The sequence below is a fragment of the Mastomys coucha genome, unplaced genomic scaffold (assembly GCF_008632895.1).
Source record: "Mastomys coucha isolate ucsf_1 unplaced genomic scaffold, UCSF_Mcou_1 pScaffold15, whole genome shotgun sequence".
Taxonomy (NCBI): Eukaryota; Metazoa; Chordata; class Mammalia; order Rodentia; family Muridae; genus Mastomys; species Mastomys coucha.
Genome location: NW_022196897.1, coordinates 146,971,825 through 146,998,677, shown reverse-complemented (window position 1 = coordinate 146,998,677; position 26,853 = coordinate 146,971,825). Strand labels below are relative to the sequence as shown.

At 42.9% G+C, this 26,853-nt stretch overlaps 1 protein-coding gene across 4 annotated transcripts in view; it reads left to right on the top strand.

Moving 5' to 3' along the window:
- Chd6 (chromodomain helicase DNA binding protein 6) overlaps window positions 1-26,853 on the top strand; it is a 171,361-nt gene that overhangs the window by 123,907 nt on the left and 20,601 nt on the right. For all 4 annotated transcript variants that reach the window (XM_031372625.1, XM_031372624.1, XM_031372623.1 and 1 more), the window contains 13 exons: window positions 1,076-1,240; window positions 3,016-3,195; window positions 5,192-5,302; window positions 8,943-9,145; window positions 9,734-9,933; window positions 10,415-10,574; window positions 10,847-10,936; window positions 12,174-12,277; window positions 14,540-14,669; window positions 16,522-16,582; window positions 24,136-24,196; window positions 24,791-25,007; window positions 26,081-26,289. In XM_031372625.1, coding sequence (XP_031228485.1) covers window positions 1,076-1,240; window positions 3,016-3,195; window positions 5,192-5,302; window positions 8,943-9,145; window positions 9,734-9,933; window positions 10,415-10,574; window positions 10,847-10,936; window positions 12,174-12,277; window positions 14,540-14,669; window positions 16,522-16,582; window positions 24,136-24,196; window positions 24,791-25,007; window positions 26,081-26,289 — 1,891 coding nt within the window. The remainder of the gene's footprint in view (window positions 1-1,075; window positions 1,241-3,015; window positions 3,196-5,191; window positions 5,303-8,942; window positions 9,146-9,733; window positions 9,934-10,414; window positions 10,575-10,846; window positions 10,937-12,173; window positions 12,278-14,539; window positions 14,670-16,521; window positions 16,583-24,135; window positions 24,197-24,790; window positions 25,008-26,080; window positions 26,290-26,853) is intronic.

The following is a 26,853-nucleotide window of genomic DNA, read 5'->3' as shown; positions in this document are numbered from 1 at the left end:
GGCAGGAGGCTGACTTTCCTTGAAGTTTTTGCCTCAAATACCGCCATCACGCAAGTGTGCGTGGCAGTCACCATTATGGAGAGTGGTAGGAAGGAAGCAAGGTTGTCCACAAGGGTTACTATGCTTTTCTCTGGTTTTGTCAGTGTCTGAAATTTAAAAATAGAAGAGAAGCAGGTACTTGCCTCTGAGACATTCACAAAGGTAGGGCAGCCTCACCATCCAACATGCCTGCACAGAGACCGTGAGCCCGGGGGAGAGGACAGCTGTGTCCTTTCCGTTGCTTTGCCTCTCTACCCAGTAGTGTGTGAACCTGTTGGTAAAAAGAGGAGTGACTCCCAATAGGACAAGACACCAGCTGTGAAAGTTGACCACTCACCCCACAGGGGCTTCTGCCATTGTATCCATGTGAAATGTGAATGTATAAATATGGTGACAAAAAAGGAAGGACAATCCAGAGACTGCTCCACCTGGGAATCCTTCCCATATTCAATCATCAAATCCAGACACTATTGTGGATATCAGCAAGTGCTGGCTGACAGGAGCCTGATATAGCTGTCTCCGGAGAGGCTCTGATAGTGCCTAATACTGAAGTAGAGACTCACAGCCATCCATTGGACTGAGTACAGGGTCCCCAATGAAGGAGCTAGAGGAAGGACCCAAGGAGCTGAAGTGTTTGCAGCCCCTTAGCACGAACAACAATATGAACTAACTAGTACTCTCAGAGCTCCCAGGGACTAAAACTCCAACCAAAGAGTACACATGGGGGGACTAATGGCTCCAGCAGCATGTGTGTAGCAGAGAATGGCCAAATCAGTCATCAATGGGAAGAGAGGACCTTGGCCCTGTGAAGGTTCTATGCCCCAGTGTAGGAGAATGCCAGGGCCAGGAAGTGGGAGAGGGTGGGGTGGTGAGCAGGGGGAGGGAGGAGGGAACAGGGGATTGTTTCAGTTTTGGGGTTTTTTTTTTCTTATTTTATTTTCTTTTTCTTTTTTCTTTTGGAGGGGAACCTGGGAAAGGAGATACTGTAAATAAAGAAAACATCTAATAAAAGAAAATATGTGACCCTTCTTCCTAGGCTCAGGCCCGGTGTCATCGTATAGGCCAGAGCAAAGCCGTGAAAGTGTATCGTCTAATCACTCGAAACTCCTATGAGCGGGAGATGTTTGACAAGGCCAGCCTGAAGCTGGGCCTGGACAAGGCTATTCTTCAGGACATCAACAGAAAGGGCAGCACCAATGGAGTGAGTACATTGCACCTGCCCAGAGCACCGAGGAGTGTGTGCCTTTGATCCTAGCACCAGGCAGATAGTTCTCTGAGTCAGACCAGTTTGGGATAGATAGACTGTCTCAAAAGTAAACCAAGAAGGAACACTTGTCAGGGTTTTCCTTCTGAAAGCTGTTTCTGGGTTCCCTTTCACCATTTGACTCAGCCCTCCATAGCACAGTTAGGTAGTCCCCAGTAACAGAATCCTCTCTGGAGGCAGTCCCTGCATCTTCTGAATGGATAAAGGCAGTCTGGGAGCCAGGGTGTACTAGGGCTGCTCAGTATGCAATAACATTTAAATAAAGCTAAATGGTAGGTTTAACATTTTCTGGTGTGTGTGTGTGCGCGTGTGTGTGTGTGTGTGTGTGTGTGTGTGTGTGTGTGTGTGTGTACACATGAGCACGCGAATATGCATATATGCCAAAGGCCTAACATTTTTATAATGGATTTGTTACCTTACCTCATCTCACAAACCAGACTTTGAGCTGCTTTTTCCTGTTAAGATTTACTTGTTTCTATTTTATGTGTATGAGTGCTTGCCTGCATGTATGCATGTGTACCATGTATATGCCTTGGTAGCTGCAGATTCCAGGAAAGGGTCTCTCATCCCCTGTAACTGGAGTTACAGATAGTTGTTAGCTGTCATGTAGGTGCTGGGAGCCATGCCTCTGTAAGAGCAGCAGGTGCCCTTAACCCTGGAGCCATCTCTCTAGCTTGACTTTGACCTTTTTGATGATGTGATGGGGTCAGTGTTGTCTGTGTTCCTATGACCTGAACAATGCACAGTATTTCAAAGGTGTTCATTGTGTGATGATCAGTGAATAATAAATGAACAAAATAGCTTGAAGTATGACAATTAACCTCTTTGTCTAGCTGGGCATAGTAACACATGCTTATAATCCCAGCACATGGGAAGTGGAGGCAGGACAGTCAGACGATCAAGATAAGCTTCTGCTACACAGTGAATTTTCAAGGCCTACTTGGGTACATTAAGACCCAGTCTCAAAACGATGACAACAAATATTTTTGGTCTGGATTGGAGAGGGTTAAGAATTACTGCTAACGTTCTTAATTTGTTGTCAAATACAGAACAGCATATCGGAGTCCATCATTGGGCTTAGAGCATCAGAAATAGAACTAAAACTTTAGTACCCTAGCTATGCATGTGTTGCTAACCATCATACTTCAAATTGCCCATCCTGGGAGCCATGGAATTCTTCTTGTGATTGAAATAAAGAGAACCAGATTGTTAATTAGAACCAGGAAAGGATATTTTGAACTCCATTTCCTGTTTTCAACAAGTGGCTGAAAGATCACACTTGGCACAGGCTCCTTTTTTTAGTTAAGGAGTGACATCATTTCTAATATAAATGTACTTATTTAATAATGAATCAATCATTTTTTCTCAGCTCATGTGGCACATCTAGAAGCTTTAAAGATATAAACTCAAACCAAAATATTAAAATGAGATGTCAGGTATATTCTCTCCAATGGTGCATAGTTTTAATAGCTTATGACACTTGATGATAACCAGTGTCCTGAAGAATGTTAGGCCCTTGGCTCATATGTTATTGTTTCAGGGTTCCTTATAAGAAAATTGCCTGCCTTGCTGCCCTGCAGCGTAGCCAGGGCACCTTCATCTGGCTTGTCTTCCTGATGTGTGCAGTTAGTAGGGCAGCTCTCTCCTGAATGATGAGGACCACATTTGAGGCTCTTTCTCCTATGCATCTTTCACTTTGGTGACCTGCTCAGGTACAGCAGCTCTCAAAGATGGAAGTGGAGGATTTGCTCCGGAAAGGTGCATATGGAGCTTTAATGGACGAGGAGGACGAAGGCTCCAAGTTCTGTGAAGAAGACATAGACCAGATTCTACAGAGAAGAACCCACACCATCACCATCCAGTCAGAAGGGAAGGGGTCCACTTTTGCCAAGGTAGGTGCCCCTCCGCCAACACCCACACCCTGTGGTCATTTGGAAAGGGAAGGGAGCAGTGTTCTTTTAGCTTATCAATACAGCTTCTGTTCCTCCAAGTACAATCTCTTGATGTAGACACTTAGAGAGACAGACCATAGTAAAGAAAAGCGAGCGGCCACATGCAGGTAGACAGTAGTCTGTACTTTTTTCTGTCCTTTATAAGAACTGCTCCAGAACCCTCGAGTGAACGTCTTCATGCTTTTGTAAAGTTTTCTTTTAACACTGTCAGAGTGGACATCAACTGCACGTTCCATTCCTCAAATTCAAGCAGGTATTTTCATTTCACAGGAATGGGTTTTTTAAAAGATTCCCAGCCACTTGACTAAGGATCACCCACCTCTGTTGTTCAGGTCACTGGGTTTTAGACTCTACAGATTTATCCACAGGTTGCCCTGGCTGCTGACTCTGCTAATTCCAATGGGAGCTTTTGAGGCCTGTTGTGATCAGTCTCCTATCTCATGTCAAGATTTGTTCAGGAGAGCATTTTGTGATGGTAGAGGAAATATAGGTAAATTGTATCTCATTCAACACCTCATACCAACCCAGTATCATTCTTTTAATGTGTGATATTCATGCATGTTTAAAATATGCATGTGCACATGCATGACATTAGATGTCTACTTTGATTATTCTCCATTTTATTTATATTGAGATAGGATCTCTCCCTAAACTTGGAACTCAATGATTCAAGATAATAAATCCTACCATCTTGCCCTGTGTCTGCCTCCTAAGTGTACTGCCACTCCTGCTAAGCTTGATCATACAGGTACAGACTCCAGTCTCCACCCTTGCAGAGCACCCACTTTACCCACTGGGCCTCTACCCAGCTCAGTGCCTTCTTTGGGTTTTTCGTTGCTGTTTTTGTTGGTTGGTTTGGAGTTTGGAGATTTTTTTTTTCAGACATGGTCTTTTTGTAGCTCTCACTGGTTTAAAACTCACAGAGATTTACCTGCCTCTCTGCCTCCCAGGTTCTGGGATTAAAGTTCTATACTACCAGGCTTTGCCTTCCACCCCGATGCCATTTTTAAAGCAAGTACTTAACTTACTTACTATAAAACTGAAAGTTAAAAAAGAAAATCTTCTAAATTGAACCCTTTAGGACCTGGTAGCTTGGAATCTAATTCAGTTGGTAGTGGTAGAGTACCTGTATGGCATGCACTAAGCCCTGCATTCAGTTTCTGGCACCACATAAAGCTGAGCTTAGTATATCTGTAATCCAGCACCAGAGGTGGAGGAGATGGAAGCAGGGGGAGAAGAAGTTCAAGGTCATCATCCTTAGCTATATAATGAGCCCAAAGGCAGCCTGAGATGCATAGGACGCTGTCTTAATGGGAGGGGAGGGGAAAGGCAGCCTGAGATGCATAGGACTCTGTCTTAATGGAAGGGGAGGGGAAAGTCAGCCTGAGATGCATAGGACTCTGTCTTAATGGAAGGGGAGGGGAGAGAAGATAACCTTTTATACGACATTTTAGTCAAGCATCACAGTGCATAACTCTTGTTTAAATACTTGAGAGCCTAAGGATCACAGACTGTAGGCTAGCCTAGACTGCATAGTAAGTTTAATTCCAGCTCCCAGTATGCTGATAAAGCAAGAATATTGCACATCTAAGGCCAGCTTCAGTGTCCTTGGTCATACTTAAAAAGCAAGCAAATAAATGCTATTTGTATATCACACTAGACATCAGGTAATAGTTGCTATTGTTTAAAGGGGTTGTCTTTTTACTTTGAAGTTTTTAAGTTTCAAGAAAATGAGCCTTTAAATTGAGATTTTGATGTCTTTACTCAGTCTTTAAAAGGAAGAAAAATGAATTGTTTTAAGATTTAAGACTTTCATAGTACTGTTATGGTTTTTAGTTTGGACATGGTGGCTTTTGTGTTTCCTGTGCATTTGAAATTAGGTTTGGTATTTGTTTTGTATTCTGTTCAAACTAGTTAACTTTTGTCTCTTTCACAGGCTAGTTTTGTGGCTTCAGGAAACAGAACCGATATTTCCTTGGATGATCCTAATTTTTGGCAGAAATGGGCTAAAATCGCTGAATTAGACACTGAAGCAAATAATGAAAAGGTACAGCATATTCTTTTCCACTAAACACTTCGTTGGGATTGCATGGGGCCATGCTTACATAGCTCAGGCCACTGTTTACTCAGGAGTCTTGATTCTTAGTTAAAATCAGACAGCTCTTGATGGATGTCAACTGTTAAGTCACAGTGGCTAGTGGGATATGTAATCTACTGGGTGCCCAAGAAGTTAGGTAAATGCAGGTAGAGGTGGGACTTGTAATTGGGCCAGTACTTCTCTAAAAGTACCCTCACCTCACCTCTTGGCAATTAAAAGGAAGGAAAAAAACAAAATACTTGCTGGCTTTAGCTTTTATGTTCTTTTATTTATTTTTTTAAATAGTGCCTCAGGTTTTTTTCCCATTTTTGTACACAGGAGAGACCATGGGTGCCAGAATAAAACTAGACTGTGCCTTTATACAGCCCTCTTGAGCTTACCCACACAAGTGGGAAAGGAGATATTGATGCCTCAACATCAGAATCATGGTCACACTGTGAATACGATTGGCACTGCTTCCTGGCCAGCTATGAGACACCTATAAAATATTAGTTCTCCGTCCTTTATCCCTGATGTCATTGCCTCCCTTCAGGATGATGCACGGTCTCTCTTCCTATTTTCTTAAGTGTAGGTTGAGCTCTGTGGCCCACAGACCTGGAAGACAGTTTCTTATTGTAATCTAGCTAAGTCAGTAAGCAAAACCCACATAACTGTTATGTTGTAGTGAGCATAACTATTGATAGTTCCTTAACCCAACTTCTTTTCTCCAAATAGAAAGTCATTTCTCCTCCTTAAAGAGAATTCTGAGCTGCTATAATTGCCTGCTCAAAGTACATCAAGGAGCCACTCTGTGGGCAGGACAAGTGGGTGGGTGGAGATCTCCTAACCTAGAGGTAGCAAAAAGCAACCAGAGCACTCCACAGTGGCAGGACACTGGGTCACTGAGGCACAGTGATACTAGAAATTGACTGCCTGGGCTGCACTGACAAGTGTTGGAGTTTCATCTGGCCTTGGGAAGAAGTGTATAAAGAAGGGTTAAGGAGAAGAATATACTGGGGCTAGAAAAAAAGCAATTGGTATGTCCAATGAAGCCACTGAAATAAGATTCCTAAGCTAGGAATTTTACCTTTTAGCAAAAGGTTAGTAGACATACCTAAAGGAGGCAGATGATGGATGTATCAGCATGTAATTTCTTCAGAAAGTTCCTGAGCAGATGGAATCCTCTCACCTGTCCTGTCTCCAGAGCTCAGACTGCTATCTGCATGCTGAGCATAACAGCTGGGCTCCCCACTCCAGTCTTTCCTGGCAAGAGAAGACTGCCACTTTGGGCACATGGGGGCTTTGCTTGCTAGAATGACAGCAGAAACAACAGACAGTGGTGACAGTGCTAGGGACTAAGAAACAACAGCTTGAGCAAGTCCCTGAGAATTCCCTCTGCTTGCCCTCTCTGTGGTCATTAGATACAGCAGGTATACTGTTGCAAGTAGCTTTTACTACCCCACCTAAGATCCAGGAATGGACTCCATTAGCAGCCCCCACCCAGATTCCCTTGAATCCACAGATACAAAACATAAACACACAGTTGTTCAGTTTTATCTTGCCTAAGTGGCTCAATTGCTGGGCATTATTAAACTCCTGTGGCTGACATGCCCTCTCCAATACTCTTAGCTCAGCACCCTAAATCTGTTCTCAATTTTAATTGCTCAGTTACCTTTAATCCCAGCTGAACACCCCCAACACGTGCCTGTAGGAGTGACCATACTCCATCTGAGATCTCACATAGCTGGTCACCTTTCTTCCTCAGAAGTATGGAAAACTCTAACAGTCTTTCTCCTTCCCCTCCCCTCCCCTCCCCTCCCGTCTCCTCTCCTCTCCTCACTTCTGTGTACTCGCCTGCGGCGACCTGGAAGTCCCACCTATTCCATCTGCCCAGTAATTGACCCATGATGTCTTTACTGATAAATCAAGAACCAACTACAGAACAGGACCTTAGCCTCTGATCCATCCCTACACCTCACCTTTTCTGTCCAATAAAAAGAAAGAAAGAAAGAAAGAAAGAAAGAAAGAAAGAAAGAAAGAAAGAAAGAAAGAAAGAAAGAAAGAAAGCTCTTCTCCCAGACATAAATTGAACAAAACCATAAAAATCATGTAAATTACACACTATGATATACAAATGATATCTAGTCCATCATAGTTGTCAGTTAGATAAAGTACTCTACCACCATTCCTAACTTAAAGAATTATGATTCTCTCCCTGGATTGTCTAGATTAGCCTTTAACATCATCTGCAAACCATGCCTGTCAGAGATCCGAGAACGACTCAGATATCACCAGGGTATTATAGGAAGCACCAAGCACAGCTTTTCAAACTTAAACAATTGTAGAGACTGCTGACTGCCTGGACAGCCTCCTGATTTCTTATAACATTGGAACATCTGTCTTCAGCCTTCTGGTCCAGGATTATCTGACAGACCTTTGCCAAGCAGGATTATGATGGACTGTCTACCCTGTATTGGCAGAGCTATCAGTCGACTATTCTGCATAATGTGTCCTTTTCCCAGAAAGTATTTTGTCTGTAGATGAAATAGGCAGTTTCTGCCCAGTGGCTATCTACCCACAACTGGAGCAACTACACTGATAATCAGTTTCTTTGAACAAAGAGGGAGTGCTGTCAGGAGCAGACATGCCTCATTGTCAAATGATTAAATAACATTAAATGTCACATTTTGTGGATTTCTGATGTTTTTTAAGACTATCTTTATATATAAGGTAATCTGAACTCTTAAACGTTGAATACTCTTAGCTTTCTGATTGAAATATAATGAAAACACCTTCTTATAATTAATTCAGAATCTAACATAATCATGAGTTTGCTATCTGGCCCTTAACTTGTGTTGCTTAATCATCTAAAAACAGTTTGTAATAACAGTTAATTAGGATTGGGTCTTAGTTTTAAATTCTTAAATGAGTTGCATAGGCACTTGTTACTCTAAGAGTAACAAGTTTAATCTCAAATTTTGTGTCAATATAAGAAATTCACACCAATGAAAGTCTTAAATCTGTATCAAGATAAATTCTGTACCAATATAAGGAATTATAACTTCAACTTTGCATCAATTATAAAGATTTCTACCAATTAAGATTATGGCTACATAGTCCATTCCACTTATTTCCTCCCTGTTCAAAATTATGACCATTCCCAAATTATCCCTTAAAATGACAACTTATTTATAATTTGTAAAATAACCATTACCAGACACCCCAGCCGAGAGACTTGGGCTGATGACTCTCTGTAACTTCTTCCTGCTGAATAGGGTGACAAAAAAATTTCTTTAAAGGGGTGGGGAGGGGTAGGAAAAGTAGAAACTTTAGTTAGACTTAAGAAAGCTAGCTTTAGCATCTATTATTCGGTCTCTGCATATTTGGAAGGTTCAGAGATTGACTGAAGTTCTGACTGGATCCGTCTGAAAGGTTGGATGATGCAAGGTGACCTGGAATCTGGCTTTCCCTGCCAGAGGCTGACATGGGCTGGTTCTTTCTCAGATGCGCCCTGAGGAACAGCAGCAGGGTGCTTATGCACTGTGGTAGGGAATAAAGACAAGAGGGCCTCCTCCCCACAGTCTTCTCCTGGAATCTTCTCCATTTCCAGGAAAGCTTAGTGATTGACCGGCCACGTGTGAGGAAGCAGACCAAACACTACAACTCTTTTGAGGAGGATGAGCTTATGGAGTTCTCAGAGTTAGACAGTGACTCTGATGAAAGGCCCACAAGGTCCAGGCGCCTTAGTGACAAAGCCAGACGCTACCTCCGCGCTGAGTGCTTCCGAGTAGAAAAGAACCTGCTCATCTTTGGGTAGGTACTGGCTCTGCTTAGGGGGACGGGGCTTCTGCTAGCCCCACTATCTTTTTAAGTCCTTGAGATTTTTGCTGTGAGCTTCTAGCTCCCTCTGGGTGCAGGCTAATGACATCTGCTGTAGCAAAAGATAGCTGTGCTTTGTACCCAGAACCCCTCATCACCTCATACTGTGATCTGCTTAAACCCACAGCACAGCTGATCTCTGATACTAGTTTGCTGCCTGGTACTGATTTTTTTTTTCTCCCACCTAGGAATGTATTATAAGGAATCAGAGTAACGAATGTTGTGGATAAAGCATGATTGATTATACAGTGGTCACTCCAGCTGCACTTTCTCAATTCCAAACTTATTCTTTGCCCCTCATATTACTTAACAGTTCAGCAGCCATATGTCCCAGTGTATATCACCTTAGTGACAAGTGGGGCACTGTAGTCATAAAGTCCTCATAGGCTTTTCAAGACGAAGCTTTGGGGGTAACTTATACACCTGTAAGAGGATGGAGAATATCTTGTCTCTTTGATTCCTGTTGTATGGAGGCTATGTTAGTGGCTCTTCCTCCAACACATTCTGATTTCTCACCATCAGCTGGGGCCGGTGGAAGGACATCCTGACTCATGGGCGATTTAAGTGGCCCCTGAATGAGAAGGATATGGAAATGATTTGCCGGGCCCTGCTGGTATACTGTGTCAAGCATTACAAAGGGGATGAAAAAATCAAGAGTTTTATTTGGGAGCTAATCACACCTTCCAAAGACGGGCAAGTTCAGGTCCTCCAGAACCACTCAGGTAAGAGGGGAAGTGGCTCTGCTGAGGTCGTCTGTGGGGTCGTGGGTGCCTGTGTTGCCTTGCCATTTCCCACATGTGCTGTTGCTCTGTCTCCTGAGTCCATCAGGAATCCCTTGACTGGGGACTCACTCCTTGAGCTCTGTGTCTCACCTTTTTAATTTCTCCATTCTGTTCTTGTCACTTCTGGCATGCCTTTTCTTGTGTTGTACTTCTCAGTACTTAGCCAAAGCTTCTTCAGGTCTCCTTCTTCCTATTAGACCATAAGACCCAAAAGGGATGGCTGGGTAATAACTTTAATTAAAATTCCTTCCTTGAGGTTCGCAGGGCATTCATTAAATCTTCCTGACCATCTTGAATGTTGTGGACTTGAGACAGTCTGTGCACCGGAGCCCACCATCTTATTTCTGTACCCAGCCCAGTTTTAATGCCCATGTTGAAGCCCTTTGGCTCATCTATATGCTTTACTATCTCTCCATTTCAGGCCTGTCTGCCCCAGTCCCCAGAGGAAGGAAAGGAAAAAAGACAAAAAACCAGCTCTTGCTCCCAGAACTGAAGAATGCAGACTGGCTGGCCACCTGCAATCCTGAGGTGGTCCTACACGATGATGGCTACAAGAAACACCTCAAGCAGCACTGTAACAAGTGAGTCGGCCTCCTGTTTCCCCACGCAGACAGTAGGTTTCTGGGGTACCCACAAAGAGATCCTTTCCCCCACTTCCACCCCCACCTTCTTTAGCAGTCTCCACTCCTACAATACGTTCTGTACCCAGAGGCTTTTTATAGCCCAACTTCCAAGAACCAGTCAGGACAGCCTCCCTCTGCTGCTGCTTATTAATTTCCCTATCTTAGTTGATAGTGTATTTTCAGTCTTCGGTGCCAGAGTATTGCACTAATGTGTTCTTCTTTCTTCCTAGGGTGCTTCTGAGAGTCCGGATGCTATACTACCTAAAAGCTGAGATACTGGGAGAAGCAGCCGATAAGGCATTTGAGGGAACTCCTGCCAGGTAAAACATTGACCATATAGGTCTCAGAGTTAAGTAATTTATGTAAATTGCCTGCTGAGAGATTGGCCAGATTCAGCCTGTTGTTTCAGGAGACCCGTGTTTCTACCCTGCCCAAGGCAGCTACCCAGACAAGAAGAAAGACTTGTGCTTTCTTCTTGGTCAGTCATGGGTCCTGTTTAGGCTAATGTATAAATGACACTCATCCCAAAAAGGTCATTTCTCCTATGGCACTGTACAGAAATCAGTAGGCTTCTGAAAAGCTGGGGTCAGGGAACACTAACCTCAGACAGGGAGTTGGGCCTGACACAGAACAGTTAGGCTTCTATCAGTCCCAAGAGTCCTATGGGCAGTTGTCAAGTGCTACAGAGAAACCATCCTAGACAGAGAACCCATCTCTCCAGGTATGTTCTTCCATCCAAGCCCCAAAACCTTTTGAGAAAACTCAGGTAAAGAAAAACAGTGAGCTGGGCAGTGGTGGCACACGCCTTTAATCCCAGCACTTGGGAGGCAGAGGCAGGCAGATTTCTGAGTTTGAGGCCAGCCTGGTCTACAGAGTGAGTTCCAGGACAGCCAGAGCTACACAGAGAAACCCTGTCTCGAAAAAACAAAAAAAAGAAAAAAAGAAAAAGGAAAAGAAAAGCAGTGAACCAAGAATCCATGTGCTCCTAAGAACATGGACAGAATCCCAGTGGAGCTGGTGGTAGCAGGTTTGCCAATCCTGGCATATGTCCCTGAGCTATGCATGAACTATGTTTATACAATGATTAGTTTTGACCTAACAGATAACTTAGTTTCTGAAAGGCCCTCTTTATAACTGAAATTTTACCAATATAAACTCTGAGGCAAGATAATTTAGGTAATATTATTTTAAGAATTCAGTCATATCTTAGTTCTGTCACTTCAGGGAAATGTTGTCCTTCCATGACTAGTATGTCAGAGACTTTTGCTCTGATTCTTAACTAAAGATGCATATCAAAACTACTTTAATACACAAAACTACATTGCACAGGGTCGCCTGAGGGTAGATGCTCCTCAAGTCTCAAGTGGAGTCCAGGAATCAAGTACCTGTATTTCAACAGCTTTGTGAATGATAAGAGATATTGAGCTGCAACCTTCTGGATTGTCTATATTGTTACTTGAGCATTCAGCTGGGAATGGGGTTCATTTGAGGGTTCAGTAGCTTTTGTGTTCTGTCTGGATGGAAAGAACACTTGAGACCACACTCTTCTTAACACAGAGAGCTGGATGTGCTTCTGCCAGACATTGACTATGTGGAGATCCCAGTGGACTGGTGGGATGCCGAAGCAGATAAGTCCCTTCTCATTGGCGTGTTCAAGCACGGTATGTTTTTTGTTTGGTTGTTTGTTGTTGTTGTTGTTTTGGTTTTTCGAGACAGGGTTTCTCTGTATAGCCCTGGCTGTCCTGGAACTCACTCTGTAGACCAGGCTGGCCTTGAACTCAGAATCCACTTGCCTCTGCCTCCCAAGTGCTGGGATTAAAGGCGTGCGCCACCACCGCCTGGCAAGCACGGTATGCTTTTAAGAAATTGATCCTTCCAGATCAGTTACCTAAAAAGCTTATTCTTTTTTTTTTTTTTTAATATCTACAGGAATTGTTTATGTGTGTATCTTGTAAGAAATATAGAATTTAGCATAATACGTGATATAAGATGTAGATCCAATCTTGTTTTTTTTTTTTTGAAATAATATCCCCCTTCCTGGTTACTCCTCCACAAATACCCCCATCCTTTCTCCCTCAAGCAATGAAGACTAGGCTATATATATTCCTGCAAATGCCCAACAGTCCATTGTCTGATCGTGACAATGCTGAAAACCAAATCGTGCAGCTGCCCATTTGGGAGTCTTACCCAGATGAATGTGTGACTCATAAAAGTTCTATAGTATATTATTAATAACCTTCAAAAGGGCAGCTGTGGGCACAAAGGATGTGCTTGATATCTTATCCTTCTCTCTTGCCTGTACTTAAGGACGGACTGCATCCATCTCGTTCATTGAGGATGGGCTTGTCAGATATGCATCCTTGTGTGCATGTGACAGTCAGAGGCAGATGTTGGGTACCTTCTCTGTCACTCTATACCTATTCTCTTGAGACAGTTTCTGTCACTAGACGAGGAGCTCATCATTTTACATCTAGACCAGATGACCAGCAAGCCCCAAAGACCTTCCTATCTCCCCCCAACCCCAGCACTAAGGTTATAGGCACACACAGCCATGCTTTATTTTGCTATGTGGATGTCAGATCTGAATTCATCTCTTCATGCTCTCACAGCAGGCGCTCTTTGAAACTGTATTAGCTCCTTCTCTGTTGCTGCAGTAGAATACCCTGGCAAAAGCAGCTTGGGCAAAAGGCTTACAGTTTCTAGGGAGTATAGACATTGTATAGGTAGGTCATAGCATCAGGAGTGTAAGGTAGAACTGGAAGGTTGGTATAACAGTAGATTTGGTCTTTATCTTGGACAAGCCTTGTCTTACAAGATTATATTATATTCTCTACTGCCTTCAGGACACCCTGCACCTCCTCACCCCAACCCTCTACCACACACAGAAAAGATTTTTTTGGGTTCAGTAAAATACCAGACATCTTCCTACTTCAAGTACAATTTATGGGGGGCTATGGAGTGGGGCTGATCTGGAAAGTGCCTGACACATAAGTACAAGGACCTAAATTTGTATCTCCAGCACCCACATAAAAACTGGGCGGGCATGGCGGCATATACCTGAAGCTTTGACACTGGGAACTGAGGAAAGTACAGCGAGAGAGAGAGAGAGAGAGAGAGAGAGAGAGAGAGAGAGAGAGAGAGAGAGAGAGAGAGAGATATGACCTGAGCACACTGGTGAGCCACCCTAGGCAGTCAGTGAGCTCTGGTAGACCCTGTCTCAGTAATTAAGGAGAGCAATAGAGGAACACATTAACACCAACTTCTGCCTTCCACATGCAAACACATGAAGCATTTTTTTTTCATTGTTTCATTGTATTTAAAGTTTATCTTCTGAGTCAAAGTATTCCTTTTGTTTACTTTAAACGTGATGAGGAGCAGTTACAAAGCCCTGGCAAGTATGTATGGGGATTTTGTGGTACTGGCTTTATAACACCAGGCCAAGTATAGTAACCCAGCAAACCGTCACCATGGTCCAATTCACAGTCCAGCACATATATCCATCATTTTATTCAGCTTTGTTTTCTAATTCATGAGATAGAGTTGGACTATATGAAAATAAGCCCATTTGGGATATAACAGGTTGTCAGAGTTGTGGAAGAGGCTGTAAAAGTAACTTATATGCTTCCCTTTGCTGTGCAGAGCAGCAAACCAGTAAGAGCTGACTGGCCCATGCGTCTGTCTACAAACATGATGTTTACACAAATTGTAGTTTTAGTAAGAAACTGCCCAGAAATCTCTGTAGTAGCCCCAGAATTTTCCCATTAGGATACCTCATAGGATCACATTAATCCTAAATAAGTATTATTTTGAGTTTGTTTTGCCTTGGTTTTTACTGAATAAGGGAGACAAAGTGAATGTCACAGACCAGGGGCAGATCTGGTAGGTTCTGACCTAACTTCTGACTCTTGTCACTGCCTGCTCAGGTTATGAGAGGTACAATGCCATGCGGGCTGACCCAGCGCTCTGCTTCCTGGAGAAAGTCGGCATGCCTGATGAGAAGTCCCTTTCTGCAGAGCAGGGTGTTACAGATGGAACTTCGGACATTCCTGAAAGGTGAGAAGCCATATAGGCCCACTCTGATGTCACATGCCTTGCCACCAATTTGTGTCCTAGTCCATATACACCAGGAATCTGTATCCTTATGTATTCATACTTTTCTGTTGCTGTGATGAAATACCATGACCAAGAGCATTACAGCAGAAAGAGGGTTTTGTCTTAATATTCCAAAGGGGAGTTTGTAGTTGAAGGGAAAGGATATACCAGCGGGAGCAGGAAAGTGGTTGATCACATTTCATGGCTACAGGAAGTGGAACCCTGCTATAAATCCTCAAAGCCTATCCCCAGTGATCCCCTTCCCTCACAACAAGGCTCTGCCTCTTAAAGGCTCCATAAGCTCCCAAACTAGGAACCAAGTATCCAGAGATGTGAGCCTGTGGGGACATTTCTCACTCAAACTACCAGTTTCCCTCAATGTCCCACATCTCTCTTAAGCCTGTACTGTGCCCATGTCCTTCAGATTGCTTCTTTGGGTTTATCCTACTATGCCTTAGACTTGTTCTTTGGACCAAATCCCAATTCCTGTCCTTCATGGATTGCCCAGGCTGATTATCCTGCCTAGCTTGTTGACCACAGTCATCTTATTCTGGTCAGAGGGCTCTCAGGGGAATTTATGTCTTTTCACCCTGGCAAATAAACTACACAGACACAAGTACAGCCTTCCTGATCATAAAGTTCCTCATCTGATTGCTGGTTTTATTCCAGAATCATATAACCCCTGAGTAAGGCAGACTCAATAGCCGCTCTTTAAGGTAGTGGCAGTTCACATGGTGAAGGGTGGTACGCAAGAACGTATAGAAGCATTCTCTTTGGCTTACTTTTATTTATTGTTGGCATAATTTCCAAATGTGTGAGTTCTCGGGAAAACTAAAGTAACAGCTAAAACCTATAGCTCTCCAAGATATAAATATTTTTAGAAAGTAGAATTTCTCTCTTAAATGTGTATTGTCAGCTTTGGCCAGATCTCTCCTCTGCTAAGGACAAGATGCTTTGAATTGCCCAGAGCTGTAGTTAGACCTAGCCATGGGAGCCTGGCATTGCCAGGGACCTCTGTGAACACTGCAGCCTCCATGATGCTCTCTTCCTCAAAGGCATTTTCTCTTCTTAGGATAGTAAAAGTGTATGTATTGTGGGAGATATTGGCAAAGGCCTAGTGTGGCTGGTCATCCTGGTGTTAGTTAAATTAACTGATTCAGAAAAAACACTCCCTGGTTCAGGTACCTGCATGTAGCTCAAAGCTTTTATGTTTGTGGTGACTCCAGTGAAACACCTAAGCAGCTGGCGCTTCTTTCCACCTTAAGAGGTGAAGGATCACGACAAGCAGTAGTTAAGCGCCCAGGAGACAAGAGGCAGCCAACTGAGTCCCAAGTGTGACATATAAGGGGATGGTAGAGAGAAAGGACCTTGTGGGAGTAGTCACTGAGCTTCGAGTGGGCACTTGATTAGCACAGTTAAGTCAGTCTGGACTAGAGCTGTTCTCTTTCAGCTGTAAGTGGAGACAGCTCTTGACAGGCTGTGGTTACTTTTTCAATGATAGTGTTGTTGAACAGTCAGCCCTGAGGCACACGCTGAAGTGTGCCTGCGTAGATCACGAGGCTGCAGCCTCACACGTGTGAGCTCTCAGTTGAATGGAAGTCCTTACCCACCTACATGATAACAGTCTTGGGCTGTAGTTTCTCTCACTCTTAGTGACTCTAAGGTTCTCTGAAAAGAAAAGGAAAAATCTTAGGATTTTGAGTGCCTGTGGGAAAGGTACCTACTAGCCTTCCCTTTAGATCTGGAGGGCTTTCTTACAAGCACCCTTGGCGGTTACATAGCTCCTAAGTGGTATATGATTACTTTCATTTAGAGGCAACATCGATAAGGAAGACAGTGCTGAGGACAAGTTAGATGGTCTCCAGAAGCAAACGGTGAGTCAGATTTGCTGCATTGCTACTGCATGCTCCTTCCTGCTGAGAGAGGACTTCATCATTTGGGGAGTGAGGTTGCATTGCTGCGCTTTCTTTGTATCACCCTTTAGTACCGAAACTCCAAGCATACAAACTTGACTGCATTTGTATTCTAAAAAATGTTTTCAGATGGCTGCAGTTTAAGATACAGTTGTAGCTGGGCAGTGGTGGCGCACGCCTTTAATCCCAGCACTTGGGAGGCAGAGGCAGGTGGATTTCTGAGTTCGAGGCCAGCCTGGTCTACAGAGTGAGTTCCAGGACAGCCAGGGCTACACAGAGAAACCCTGTCTCAAAAAACCAAAAACAGGGAAAATAAAAAAAAGCTATAGTTGTAAAACACAGTGTCCTGTACCCAGTATCCTCCAGAGTAAGGTCAGGTAAAATCATTTACTATTCAGGATGGTAACCCTGACAGAGTCAAGGCCAGAACATTTGAGTGACTGCACAGGTCTTGTCTCTGTCTCATAACCATTTGTTTGACCCTTCTACCACATCATTGACCTCTTCTCCATTTTCATAACTGTGTTATTTTAAGAATGCAATCATCCAGTATGAACTTTTGACAGATTTCTTTTTAATTGTCATAATCTTAAAATCTATCCAGGTGGTTGTCTGTTCCAACCATAGTTGGTTCCCTTTTTGTTTTTGTTTTAGGTTGGGGGCAGGGGTGGTTGCTGATTGTTATTCTATAACATGGATATGGCATTGTTTATATAATGTACATTTGTTTGTTTAAGAAACTGCCACTTTGTTTTGGAGTAGTTGTGCCATTCATGTTTTGCTACCCACTGGCAGTAAATAAGTGCTTGCTACCTATGCTTCTGGCACTTCGTTGTCACTGTTTTCCATAGCCCACCTGCTGTGTGTAGCACTACCTCCCTGTGGTTGCTGGCCTTGCTGTTCTGGGACCACTTCTGTGCTTCGTGCAGTACACGTTCTCACATGCCCTGTGCTCGTGCTCTGCTGTCATTGCGCTGTCCTAGAGGTTGTGATAGATTCCAGATGCTAGTTTTGTGGTTTTGTTGTTGTTGTTGTTGTTGTTTGGTTGGTTTTTTTATTTTGTTTTTGAGACAGGGTTTCTCTTTGTAGCCCTGGTTGTCCTGAAACTCATTCTGTAGACCAGGCTGATGTTGAAGTCAGAGATCCTCTGCCTCTGTCTCCTGAGTGCTGGGATTAAAGGTGTGCACAACCATTGCCTAGTTAAATATCAGATAGTTAGATATCAGATAGGTGGTTTGCAGATATTTTCTCTCATCTTATAGTTTTGTCTTTTTATCCTTTCCATGTTGCCTTTAATGTGGCAAGAGTTTTTAATTTGAAGAAATGATTTTCTCATTTTCACTTTTGTGGGTTGTATTTATGGTACCTGGTCTCAGAGCTCTTGTTACCTGGCAACCTAGAGTTTCTTCCACCCTCCCCTCCCCAACATAGGATCCATTTTAGGTTAGTTGTAATTTAAATAATGAAAAATTAGATCAAGGTAATTTAACCTGTTCCCATCCTGTTGATCCATAGTTACTCTTAACCTTATCAAGTTACTTTTGTACCTTTGAAAAAACCCAGTTGGCCTGTTTGTGAGGCTCCATTGCTGTGTTCTCTATTCCATCCTGTCAGTAGTTCATAGTCTAAATTGTTAAGTCTTAAAATTGAACCAACTGATCCCTTCTCACTCTATTCCTTTTCAAAATTATTTGACCTTTACTTATTCTGTGCCTTTCTATGTAACTATGTAGAATTGTCATGTAAAATTTCTATGTAAATTTATCTAGACAGGTAACATGGCGCAGCCAGTAAGGGTACTTGCTACCAAACCTAAGCTCACTTATTGGCTCCTCGTGATAGAAAGAGAGCTGACTCCTGTAGTATATGCTCAGGAAATAAATAAGCCTTTAATTAATAAAAAAAAGTTTCTATATGTTCAGAGACTTGCTGAAACTTTAGTAGGAGTTACATTAACCCTTTTTTATCAATAAGAATTAAAATTATAGTATGCTGCTGCCTATTGTTATTTATTTCACTTTCTGTTTCTTTCATCAGTGTGTAAACTCTGCACACTTGCTAATTCATTTCATTGATTCTTCTTGGGAGTGATTTTAAGTGCTGTTGTGATCTCATGTCCATTCCCATGTTCCTTACCAATGTGTGCAGAAATCTGGTTTGTATTGTCGCCTACCTGTACCCTTCAACTGTTTTGGGCTCACTTACCCATTCTAGGCCACTTTTCGTGAATTTCTTTGGATTTCTTTTTTTTTTTTTTTTTTTTTTTTTTTTTTTTTTTTTTTTTTTTTTTTTTTTTTTTTTTTTTTTTGTCATTATCTGCAAATACAAAGTTAAAATTCTTCCTATCTGGTCTGAATTTTAAAACTTCTTTCCTTTTCTTGGATTATTGTACTGGCTGAAACTTTTAGCACCTTTTTATTGAGTAATATTGGTGGAATAAATATTTATCTTTAAAATAATATTAAAAAATTAGGGGTTGGAGAGGTGGCTCCTCGTTTAAGAGCACTTGATCTCATAAAAGATGTGGGTTCAAGTCCCATCATCCACATGGTGGCTCATAACTATCCATAACTCCAGTTCCAGGGGACCAGGCACTGATAGGGTTCATATACATACATGCAGCAAAACATTCATAAACACAAAATAAGTAAGTATTTTTAATTCTTATTATAAAATAATACTAATTGCAGATTATTTTTGTAGATCTCTTTATCAGAACAAAAGACATTTCTATAATTCTAGTTCCTGAGTTATTTATCATAAATAACTGTTGAATTTTGTGATGTGCTATTTTTCCTGTTAGATAAAAGTGGTTTTCAGGGTTTTTCTTCCCCCTCTCTACTGTTTTCTGATAGGAATTGTCTTAAGTGCTTACCAGGTACGTGTGCATACCCCTGGAGCCGAAGGCTGAGCCCAGTGCCATTTGAGCAGACTCTGTCTTTGAGCAATAGAGCAGATGTATCTGGCAAATGCCATGGACTCTGATATCAGAAGTGTGCACAGCACTATCCTTTGGTGACTCTACTTAGAGCCGTGCATTCTCCCTCAGCCTTTTCTCTCCTAAGCAGATTCTCCCTCAGCCTTCTCTTTCCTAAGCACATTCTCCCTCAGCCTTCTCTTTCCTAAGCACATTCTCCCTCAGCTTTGTCTTTCCTAAGCACATTCTCCTTCAGCCTTCTCTTTCCTGAGCAGCTTCAGTTCACTGTGTCTCAAGCCTCTGCGACACAGGAAGTAAGTCCTTGAGAAGCTTGTGGCCCGAGTGGGAAAGTGGTGTTATCACTGCTCAAAATGCTGAGCACGTACTCCAAGGTGGGCTCACTCATTAGAGCACAATCAACCTACTGCGTGCTTGTGCATGCACGCACACACACACACACACACACACACACACACAATCCTACTCTCCACCCCTATCCCTCACTCTGTGTTAGAGTTGACTGGCTTGATCAGGCAGCCACAGCAGCTTTGACTTCATGAGATCAGCAGACCTGTTGTGTCTAGACCCTAATTCATTTATATTTCTTATCCTAAATCATCTCCAGCTCCTTACCACTCTGGTACCTTCACACACTAGTCTTTCTCTCTAAAGACATTTAGAAGGTCAGGGTTGGGAGGAACTATGGGAGCAATAAGGTCTGTCCCTCCTGTCTGTCTGTTCCAACGTCTGCGATGCTTTTGATCAGTAAACAGTTGCCAGCTATAAGGGTCAAAGTTCAGAAGTTGGGGTTTTTTATGAAACATACATAGTTTTAAGAATATTTGTGTTTGGAATTATCCTAAACCCAGAATTATCAACAGTCTTTATCCACTGGTGTGCATGTTGGGATAACAAGTAATGAAACAGCTTTTGTTAGCACAGTACTTTGTGGCAGGTGCTGTCTTTGCTGTGCTGCAGTTCTGGCTGCCAGTGTCTAGACTGGGTCTTGGGTGCTTCCTAAAATAGGAAGGCTGTAATAGGATGAAATTGTAGCCAATGGGAGATCAGGGAGAAGGAGGGGAAAAAAGCTTGTAAGGAAATTTTATGACTTAAATGGTCAAATCTTACTGTAAGGAACCTTTAGTCAGGAACAGAACAAGAACCCATTTTTTGTGGGTTAAGGGGTTGGAGATACTCTAAAGCAGTATTATCTGTGTGTAAATTTTATTCATACTTATAAACAGGCATCATTCTTTCCCCTTTGTACAAATTAGAGCACATAGTCTCAGTCAGCTACATAAATCCTAAACAAACTAAAGGATTCGAGCAGTGTCTCTCATCTGCTCACACTCTTCTAGATCCTGCAGGCTCTGTAATAAGACACCTGAGCTTTATGACATTTGGTTTTAGATCTACTTTGTCCACAAAGTTTATACAAAAGTAGGATGCTTGATTTCTTGCAAAATGAAAACACCAGCAGGGTCTTTTTGACTCTTGACTTGAGACCTTTGTTGCCTATATACAGAGACCCTTGTGTTCTGCAGACTCCTTTACTTTCTTCAGTGTCTAGCTCAAGAATCACCTCAGACCTGTCCCAGCAGCCCCCGGTTGATGACTGCGTGCATAGCCACTGCCTGTCTTTCCCTCTCACCCACCAGACAGAATCCCCAGAACCAATGCTTTTGATTTTTCTCACTGTTGCAGTCCTGGAGCCTAGCACTTACAGGATACTCATTATTTGGCCAACTGCTGTGTTGACACTGGGGTTTGGTAAAAGCATAGAAGAAATCCCCTGAGTCTACAGATCCCACCAAGTCTGTACTGCCATTGCCATCTCAACCAAGACAAAATCTGGGAGGCAGCCAGGTCTGGAGGGGCAGCCATGAGCAAAGGAGACTGGGCCTTCTAGTTTTGAGTAAGGAGATGTACCTCATTCCTCAGTAGGGAAGTATCATGTCCGTAGCTGTGCCATTTTGAGCTGCTGGCATGACTTCGCAGAGAGCACAGTGTGTGTCCATTCCCCAGCATAGCCATATAGCAGTTATAGGCTCCTCAGCAGTTGCTTCTAATCTGAGTCTCATCTTCACCATTGATGATTATTTCCCTACAACTTCCCCACTCCACACTTTCTCCAGCTGTCTAAAAGTGGTTCTTAACAATAAACTTTTAGCCGGGCGGTGGTGGCGCACGCCTTTAATCCCAGCACTTGGGAGGCAGAGGCAGGTGGATTTCTGAGTTCCAGGCCAGCCTGGTCTACAAAGTGAATTCCAGGACAGCCAGGGCTACTCAGAGAAACCCTGTCTTGAAAACCAAAAAAAAAAAGGAAAAAAAAAAACAATAAACTTTTAAAAATTCTTATGCAATACTGACTGCAGCCTCTGCAGCAGTTTCCCCAGACTCAGTAGACCTCAGTGGTAGGTACTGCTACTGCTGTTGGTAATCCTCTGGAGTCTACATCAGAGCATATACCCCAGGTAAAGGAGAAATGCTAAGTGTTTGTTACTATTCCCTCTCTCCCAGCTCCCAGCTGTCAATGCATTGGCTTTGTGCCAGCATGTAGATTACTCACTACACTCCACAACCACCTGTAATAAGCTGAGTGTTACTTTCTCCATATCCAAAAAGAAGTTAGAGAGAAGGAAGCATCTTGCCCAAAGCCACAGAACAGAGGCTTTGTTCTCAGGATGGAGAAGTTGTGTTCTGTCTGTCCCTTGTCATCAGCACTCTGGGTCCCTTACCTGAAGTCCTATGTCTAAGATGAACATGTCTTCCCCATGTAAGCAGAAACTGGGGTTCCATGTCAGGCTGTGAGCTCAGCTGTGAGGCCTTATGTGTACAACCATTGGCTTCCCATGCAGCAGACTCACATTCATCTGGTTACTTGGCCATGTTCTGTCATTCAGTTGAAGAGAAATGCTTTACAAAAGATGGGATACAGACAAAGCACTTATTTATACCAAGAACTTTCCTATGTGAGTGTTTACTCAAGGATTATTCACATTTACTAAATGTACCAGCAGAAACTGCTGGATAGACTGGAGGAGAAAGCCGTGTGCTGACCTCACGCCACACTGGGAGCCTGTAGCTGTGGGCAGGCCCTTGTCAGCTGCCATTATGGTTTGAGAGGGAACTTGTCACTCTGCCTTATAGGCTTGTGGACTCTACCACCATGCTTTATATGTCCAGAGTATTTTTCCCCTGCCAGTGTCTATCCTTAAAAATGTCAGCATTCTAAGTACCTCACAAATGTTCTGGCCCCATCTAAAGGCCCTGGGAGGTTTTTGTTTTTCTCACCTTCCTAAAGAGTAGGATGAGGAAGCACTTTTTGACACCATTTCAAAATGGCATCATAGATTATCCTCAGCTTTCTGCTCTGTTAAATAGCAGGGAACAGTTGTGGACAGTAGAAGGCAGCTTAGCTAGTGCTCCCTGGTCCTAAGTGTCTTTTCCCCTCCTAAGCCAGTTTTCTCTGGAACTCTCTTGGTACTCTTTCTTAGATAATAATTTGGTCTTCAAATCAGATTACCTGTATTTGAAACCCGTGTTTTAGCCTGAGACCCTGAGTGACTCACTCAGGCTCCTGGGGGCAATTTTCTGGATCTGTGAGACACGAATAGTGATATTCTATCTCCAGAGATAGTTAGGATAACCAGAGGAGCCACGTGAAGGGTTTTGTCAGCCCCATTCTACACAGGAGAAATACATATTCAGAAAATGGACTTATTTCTCTGCACTCTCTCTAGGATTTTCTCTCCTGGGTCCATATATGGCTTCAGGGCCTAAAAGAATGTTTTGAGTTTTAATTATTAGAAGCTGTATGTGTCTGTCTACTTTCACTGTGTCAGAGCACCTCTCTCCTGTCCAGGGGGTAGCAAGTGCTTTCAATAAACACCAGAAGTGAATATCCTAGACAGTTCACTAGACAAGGGGCCACTTCACTCACTGTCACAGTCTTCCTGCAAGTACAACACTCTTACCTTGGGCACATCCTTTCCTGGTCCCAAATCATCATCTGTAAAGAACGTTTGTAAAGTTTTACTTTGAGACAGGATAGAGCTAATGAAGCAATCTGTCCACGCGATTTCATTAATGCGCTGACACATCAAATTCTGTGCCTCTGTCCTTTCTCCAGATTTGTTTGGAGCTTCAAAACTTAATTTTAAGTTCCTAGGGTTTTACACCGTTGGGGCCCATGTCTGGAGCAGTCATGTTTTAGAAAAATAGTGTCCATTTCCATAATGAACAATAGCCTGACTCTTTTTCACAATGAAAAACAGAAATGCTCTTTGTGAGATGACAGTATTAAACTGAAAGTGGTGGTGGCAAAACAGATATTTAAATATCCAGCTAAAACAGAAATGGTGCTTATAAAATGTAATTTAGTTTCCCACCTCTTAACCTGATTCTTTGTGGGAAGAAGCTTTGGGGGAGGGCATGTGAGAGGAACTGCCTAAGTGAGCTGTGGTTGTGAGGCCTGTCTAGGTCTTATGACATCCGCAGGCTTTTCTGTGCATGCATAGTCCTTACAGCAGGGCCTTTCTCAGTCGTTTCTTCTGGGCTGCAGTTTCGCTGATGCAATGGCTTCATTTATCCCTAGGCGAGTCCCAGTGATGGAAGTGATGGCATTTTTGGTGAAAAGAAGGATGACAGCCAGGCAGGTGAGACTGTGTCCTGCAGGCAAAGAAAAGTAAGGTCCCAGTTTGTAGTTACTGTGGAGTTTACATAAATCAATGCTATCATTAAGGAGACTTAAAAGTAAGTTGACCTGTATTAAGCTTCCCTAGAGTGACACATGTCTCTGAGTTCCTCCACTTAATAACAGATGCAAAAGTTAAACAAGTGCTGTCTTCAGGACAGAATCTGACCAGTAAAGAAGGGACTGTAATCTCACTGGTGTGGGCTGCTTTGTATCTCAGTTCAAACTTGACTGGAGCTTTGGTAGTTAGAAGGGTCAGCTGCATAGAGCCACGACTGTTTGTGAAGAAGGCAACAGAATTTTGCTCTTCCCTTTCTGTAGAGTGACTCTGCCCTCCAGAAAGAGGTGTGTATTTAAGCAAGAACAGCACTGACCACAATGTAAAGCTGTTTTTAAAGCAAAATTGTTGCCTTTCCCACTAGCCTCACTCCTGACTGATGTTAAAGCAGCTGTTTTAAATCACTAAGCCTGTTTTCTTTGTATATCAACAAACAAGGAAAGACCCTCTTGTTATATTTGCATGTATAAATACTAATGTCCTCACTGATGTTTGAAGCCCAGGATGGCTCCGACCCAGACAAATCACCCTGGCCAGTTTCCTCTGCCCTTACTGCTCGACTTAGGCGTCTGGTCACTATTTACCAGCGCTGCAACCGCAAGGAGCTGTGCAGACCTGAAATCTTAGGCCCAGGTAACCAAGGTTACTGGGTTCAGGAGGAAGTGTTCAGGAGATCTTCAGAAATGGACCTCATCAACAAGGAAGCTCAAAAGAGGTAACATGTTAAACTAACTGGTCACAGGGTAAGGGGACAAGGAGGAGGCTGATAGCCGGGGGGGGGACAAGGGTTAGTCCCAGGTGACACTGCATTCAGAATTTCTTAACCACAGCCTCCAATAGTGAGTGGGGAGGCAAATAGATCTAAGATCCTCTGTGTACAATGCCTAGATGTAAGGCTTTCTAACTTGATCATATGAGAATTAAGCTAAAAAGGCTAGTAAGGCTAGGAATGAACACAGCAGAGCTACAGTTCCCAGTCTTTAGATTATTTTTCTTCTGAGGCAGAATCCAGCAAATTAAAAGAAAATTCTATCTTTTTCTTTGTACTCCCTCTGACAGTACAACATCTGGAAGTGCATCTGGCACAGCTACAGATCTCCTTCCTTCTTCTCATTCTTCCACTGATTCCTCATCCCAACCTCTGTTCCCAGCTGGGGTGGAGCACCACACCCAAGAACCCTCATAAAGGCTGGTGACGGGAACTTACCTGTTCTCTAAGTACTGTCTTAATCCTGTTGAGCACCTTTGTGTCCCAGAAAAGGTGATGGACATAGGCTACCACCCACATAATAGGAGGGAGAGACTAAGGGATGACAGGAGTCAGAGCACTTGCCTTCACAGTAGGAGAGGTTGAAGAGATGGGACAGAAAGACCCCAGAGTCTGCCTTTGGCATCGTCATGAGAGAAAGGCAAAATATAGAAGGTGGTGTTTTAATATTTTAGCCTTTATCTCCCACAAGTGTAAGTTTAACTAGATAATTCCTAAAATCGATGACCAAGAGATAGCACAGCCTACATCTCTTTTAAAAAGAGAGATCAGTACCAAAGGGGGAGCTGGAGATCTGAAAGTAGTTCCCTCTTTTGGTGTAAGCCTCTCCTCTCAGTTTGACTTAACAGTAAAATACACAAACCACCACCAAGCTTAGTAATACAGATGTGTAACCCCAGCACTCAGGAAGAGGATGCAGGCAGATCTTGAACTCAAGGCCAGCTTGGGTCCCAGGGTTACAACAAGATCTTGTTTCTAAAAGTACAAAACAGCTCATCTCTCCTCTGATTGACTCTCAGGTGGACTAGAAGAGAGCAAGCCGACTTCTATAGAACAGTATCTTCCTTTGGTGTTGTGTATGACCAAGAAAAGAAAGCCTTTGACTGGACACAGTTCCGCGTCATTTCTCGTTTGGACAAGAAGTCAGATGAGAGCCTGGAGCACTATTTTTATAGTTTTGTAGCCATGTGTCGGAATGTGTGTCGTCTCCCCACGTGGAAAGATGATGGTGAGAAAACTCTTGTTGGTGCCACAGGGAGGAGGGAAGAGAACATGTTAGGTTTAAATTACAGAAGCACTAGAGCTGAGCTATAAAAGTGGAGTCTTTCAGGAGGATTCTGATAAGCATGGGTAGGTTGTTAGAGGTCTGTGAGCTTGTAATTCAGATCTCCAAGTTCCCAAAAGGTACAACCTCTGTGAAAGTTGAAATTTAATTAAAACCTCACAGCAGTATTACAAGATTGACATTAACTATGCTTTCCAAAATATAGGGGTTTTGTTTCTTTGTTTGTTTCTTTGTTTGTTTTGTTTTTTTTTTTTTTTTTAAGTCAAGATCTAGGAACTGGAGAAATGGTTCAACAATTAAGGGCACTTGTTGCTCTTGCAGAGGACCTAAGTTCAGTTCCCAACACCTGCGTGGTTGCTCACAACCATTTATAACTCCAGCTCCAGGAGATCTGACACCCCCTTCCAGATCTCTGATGGCACCAAGTGGTATACATACTTATATACATTCAAATGCTCATACACATAAACTAACTAAAACTTTTTTTTTTTTTTTTTTTTTTTTTTT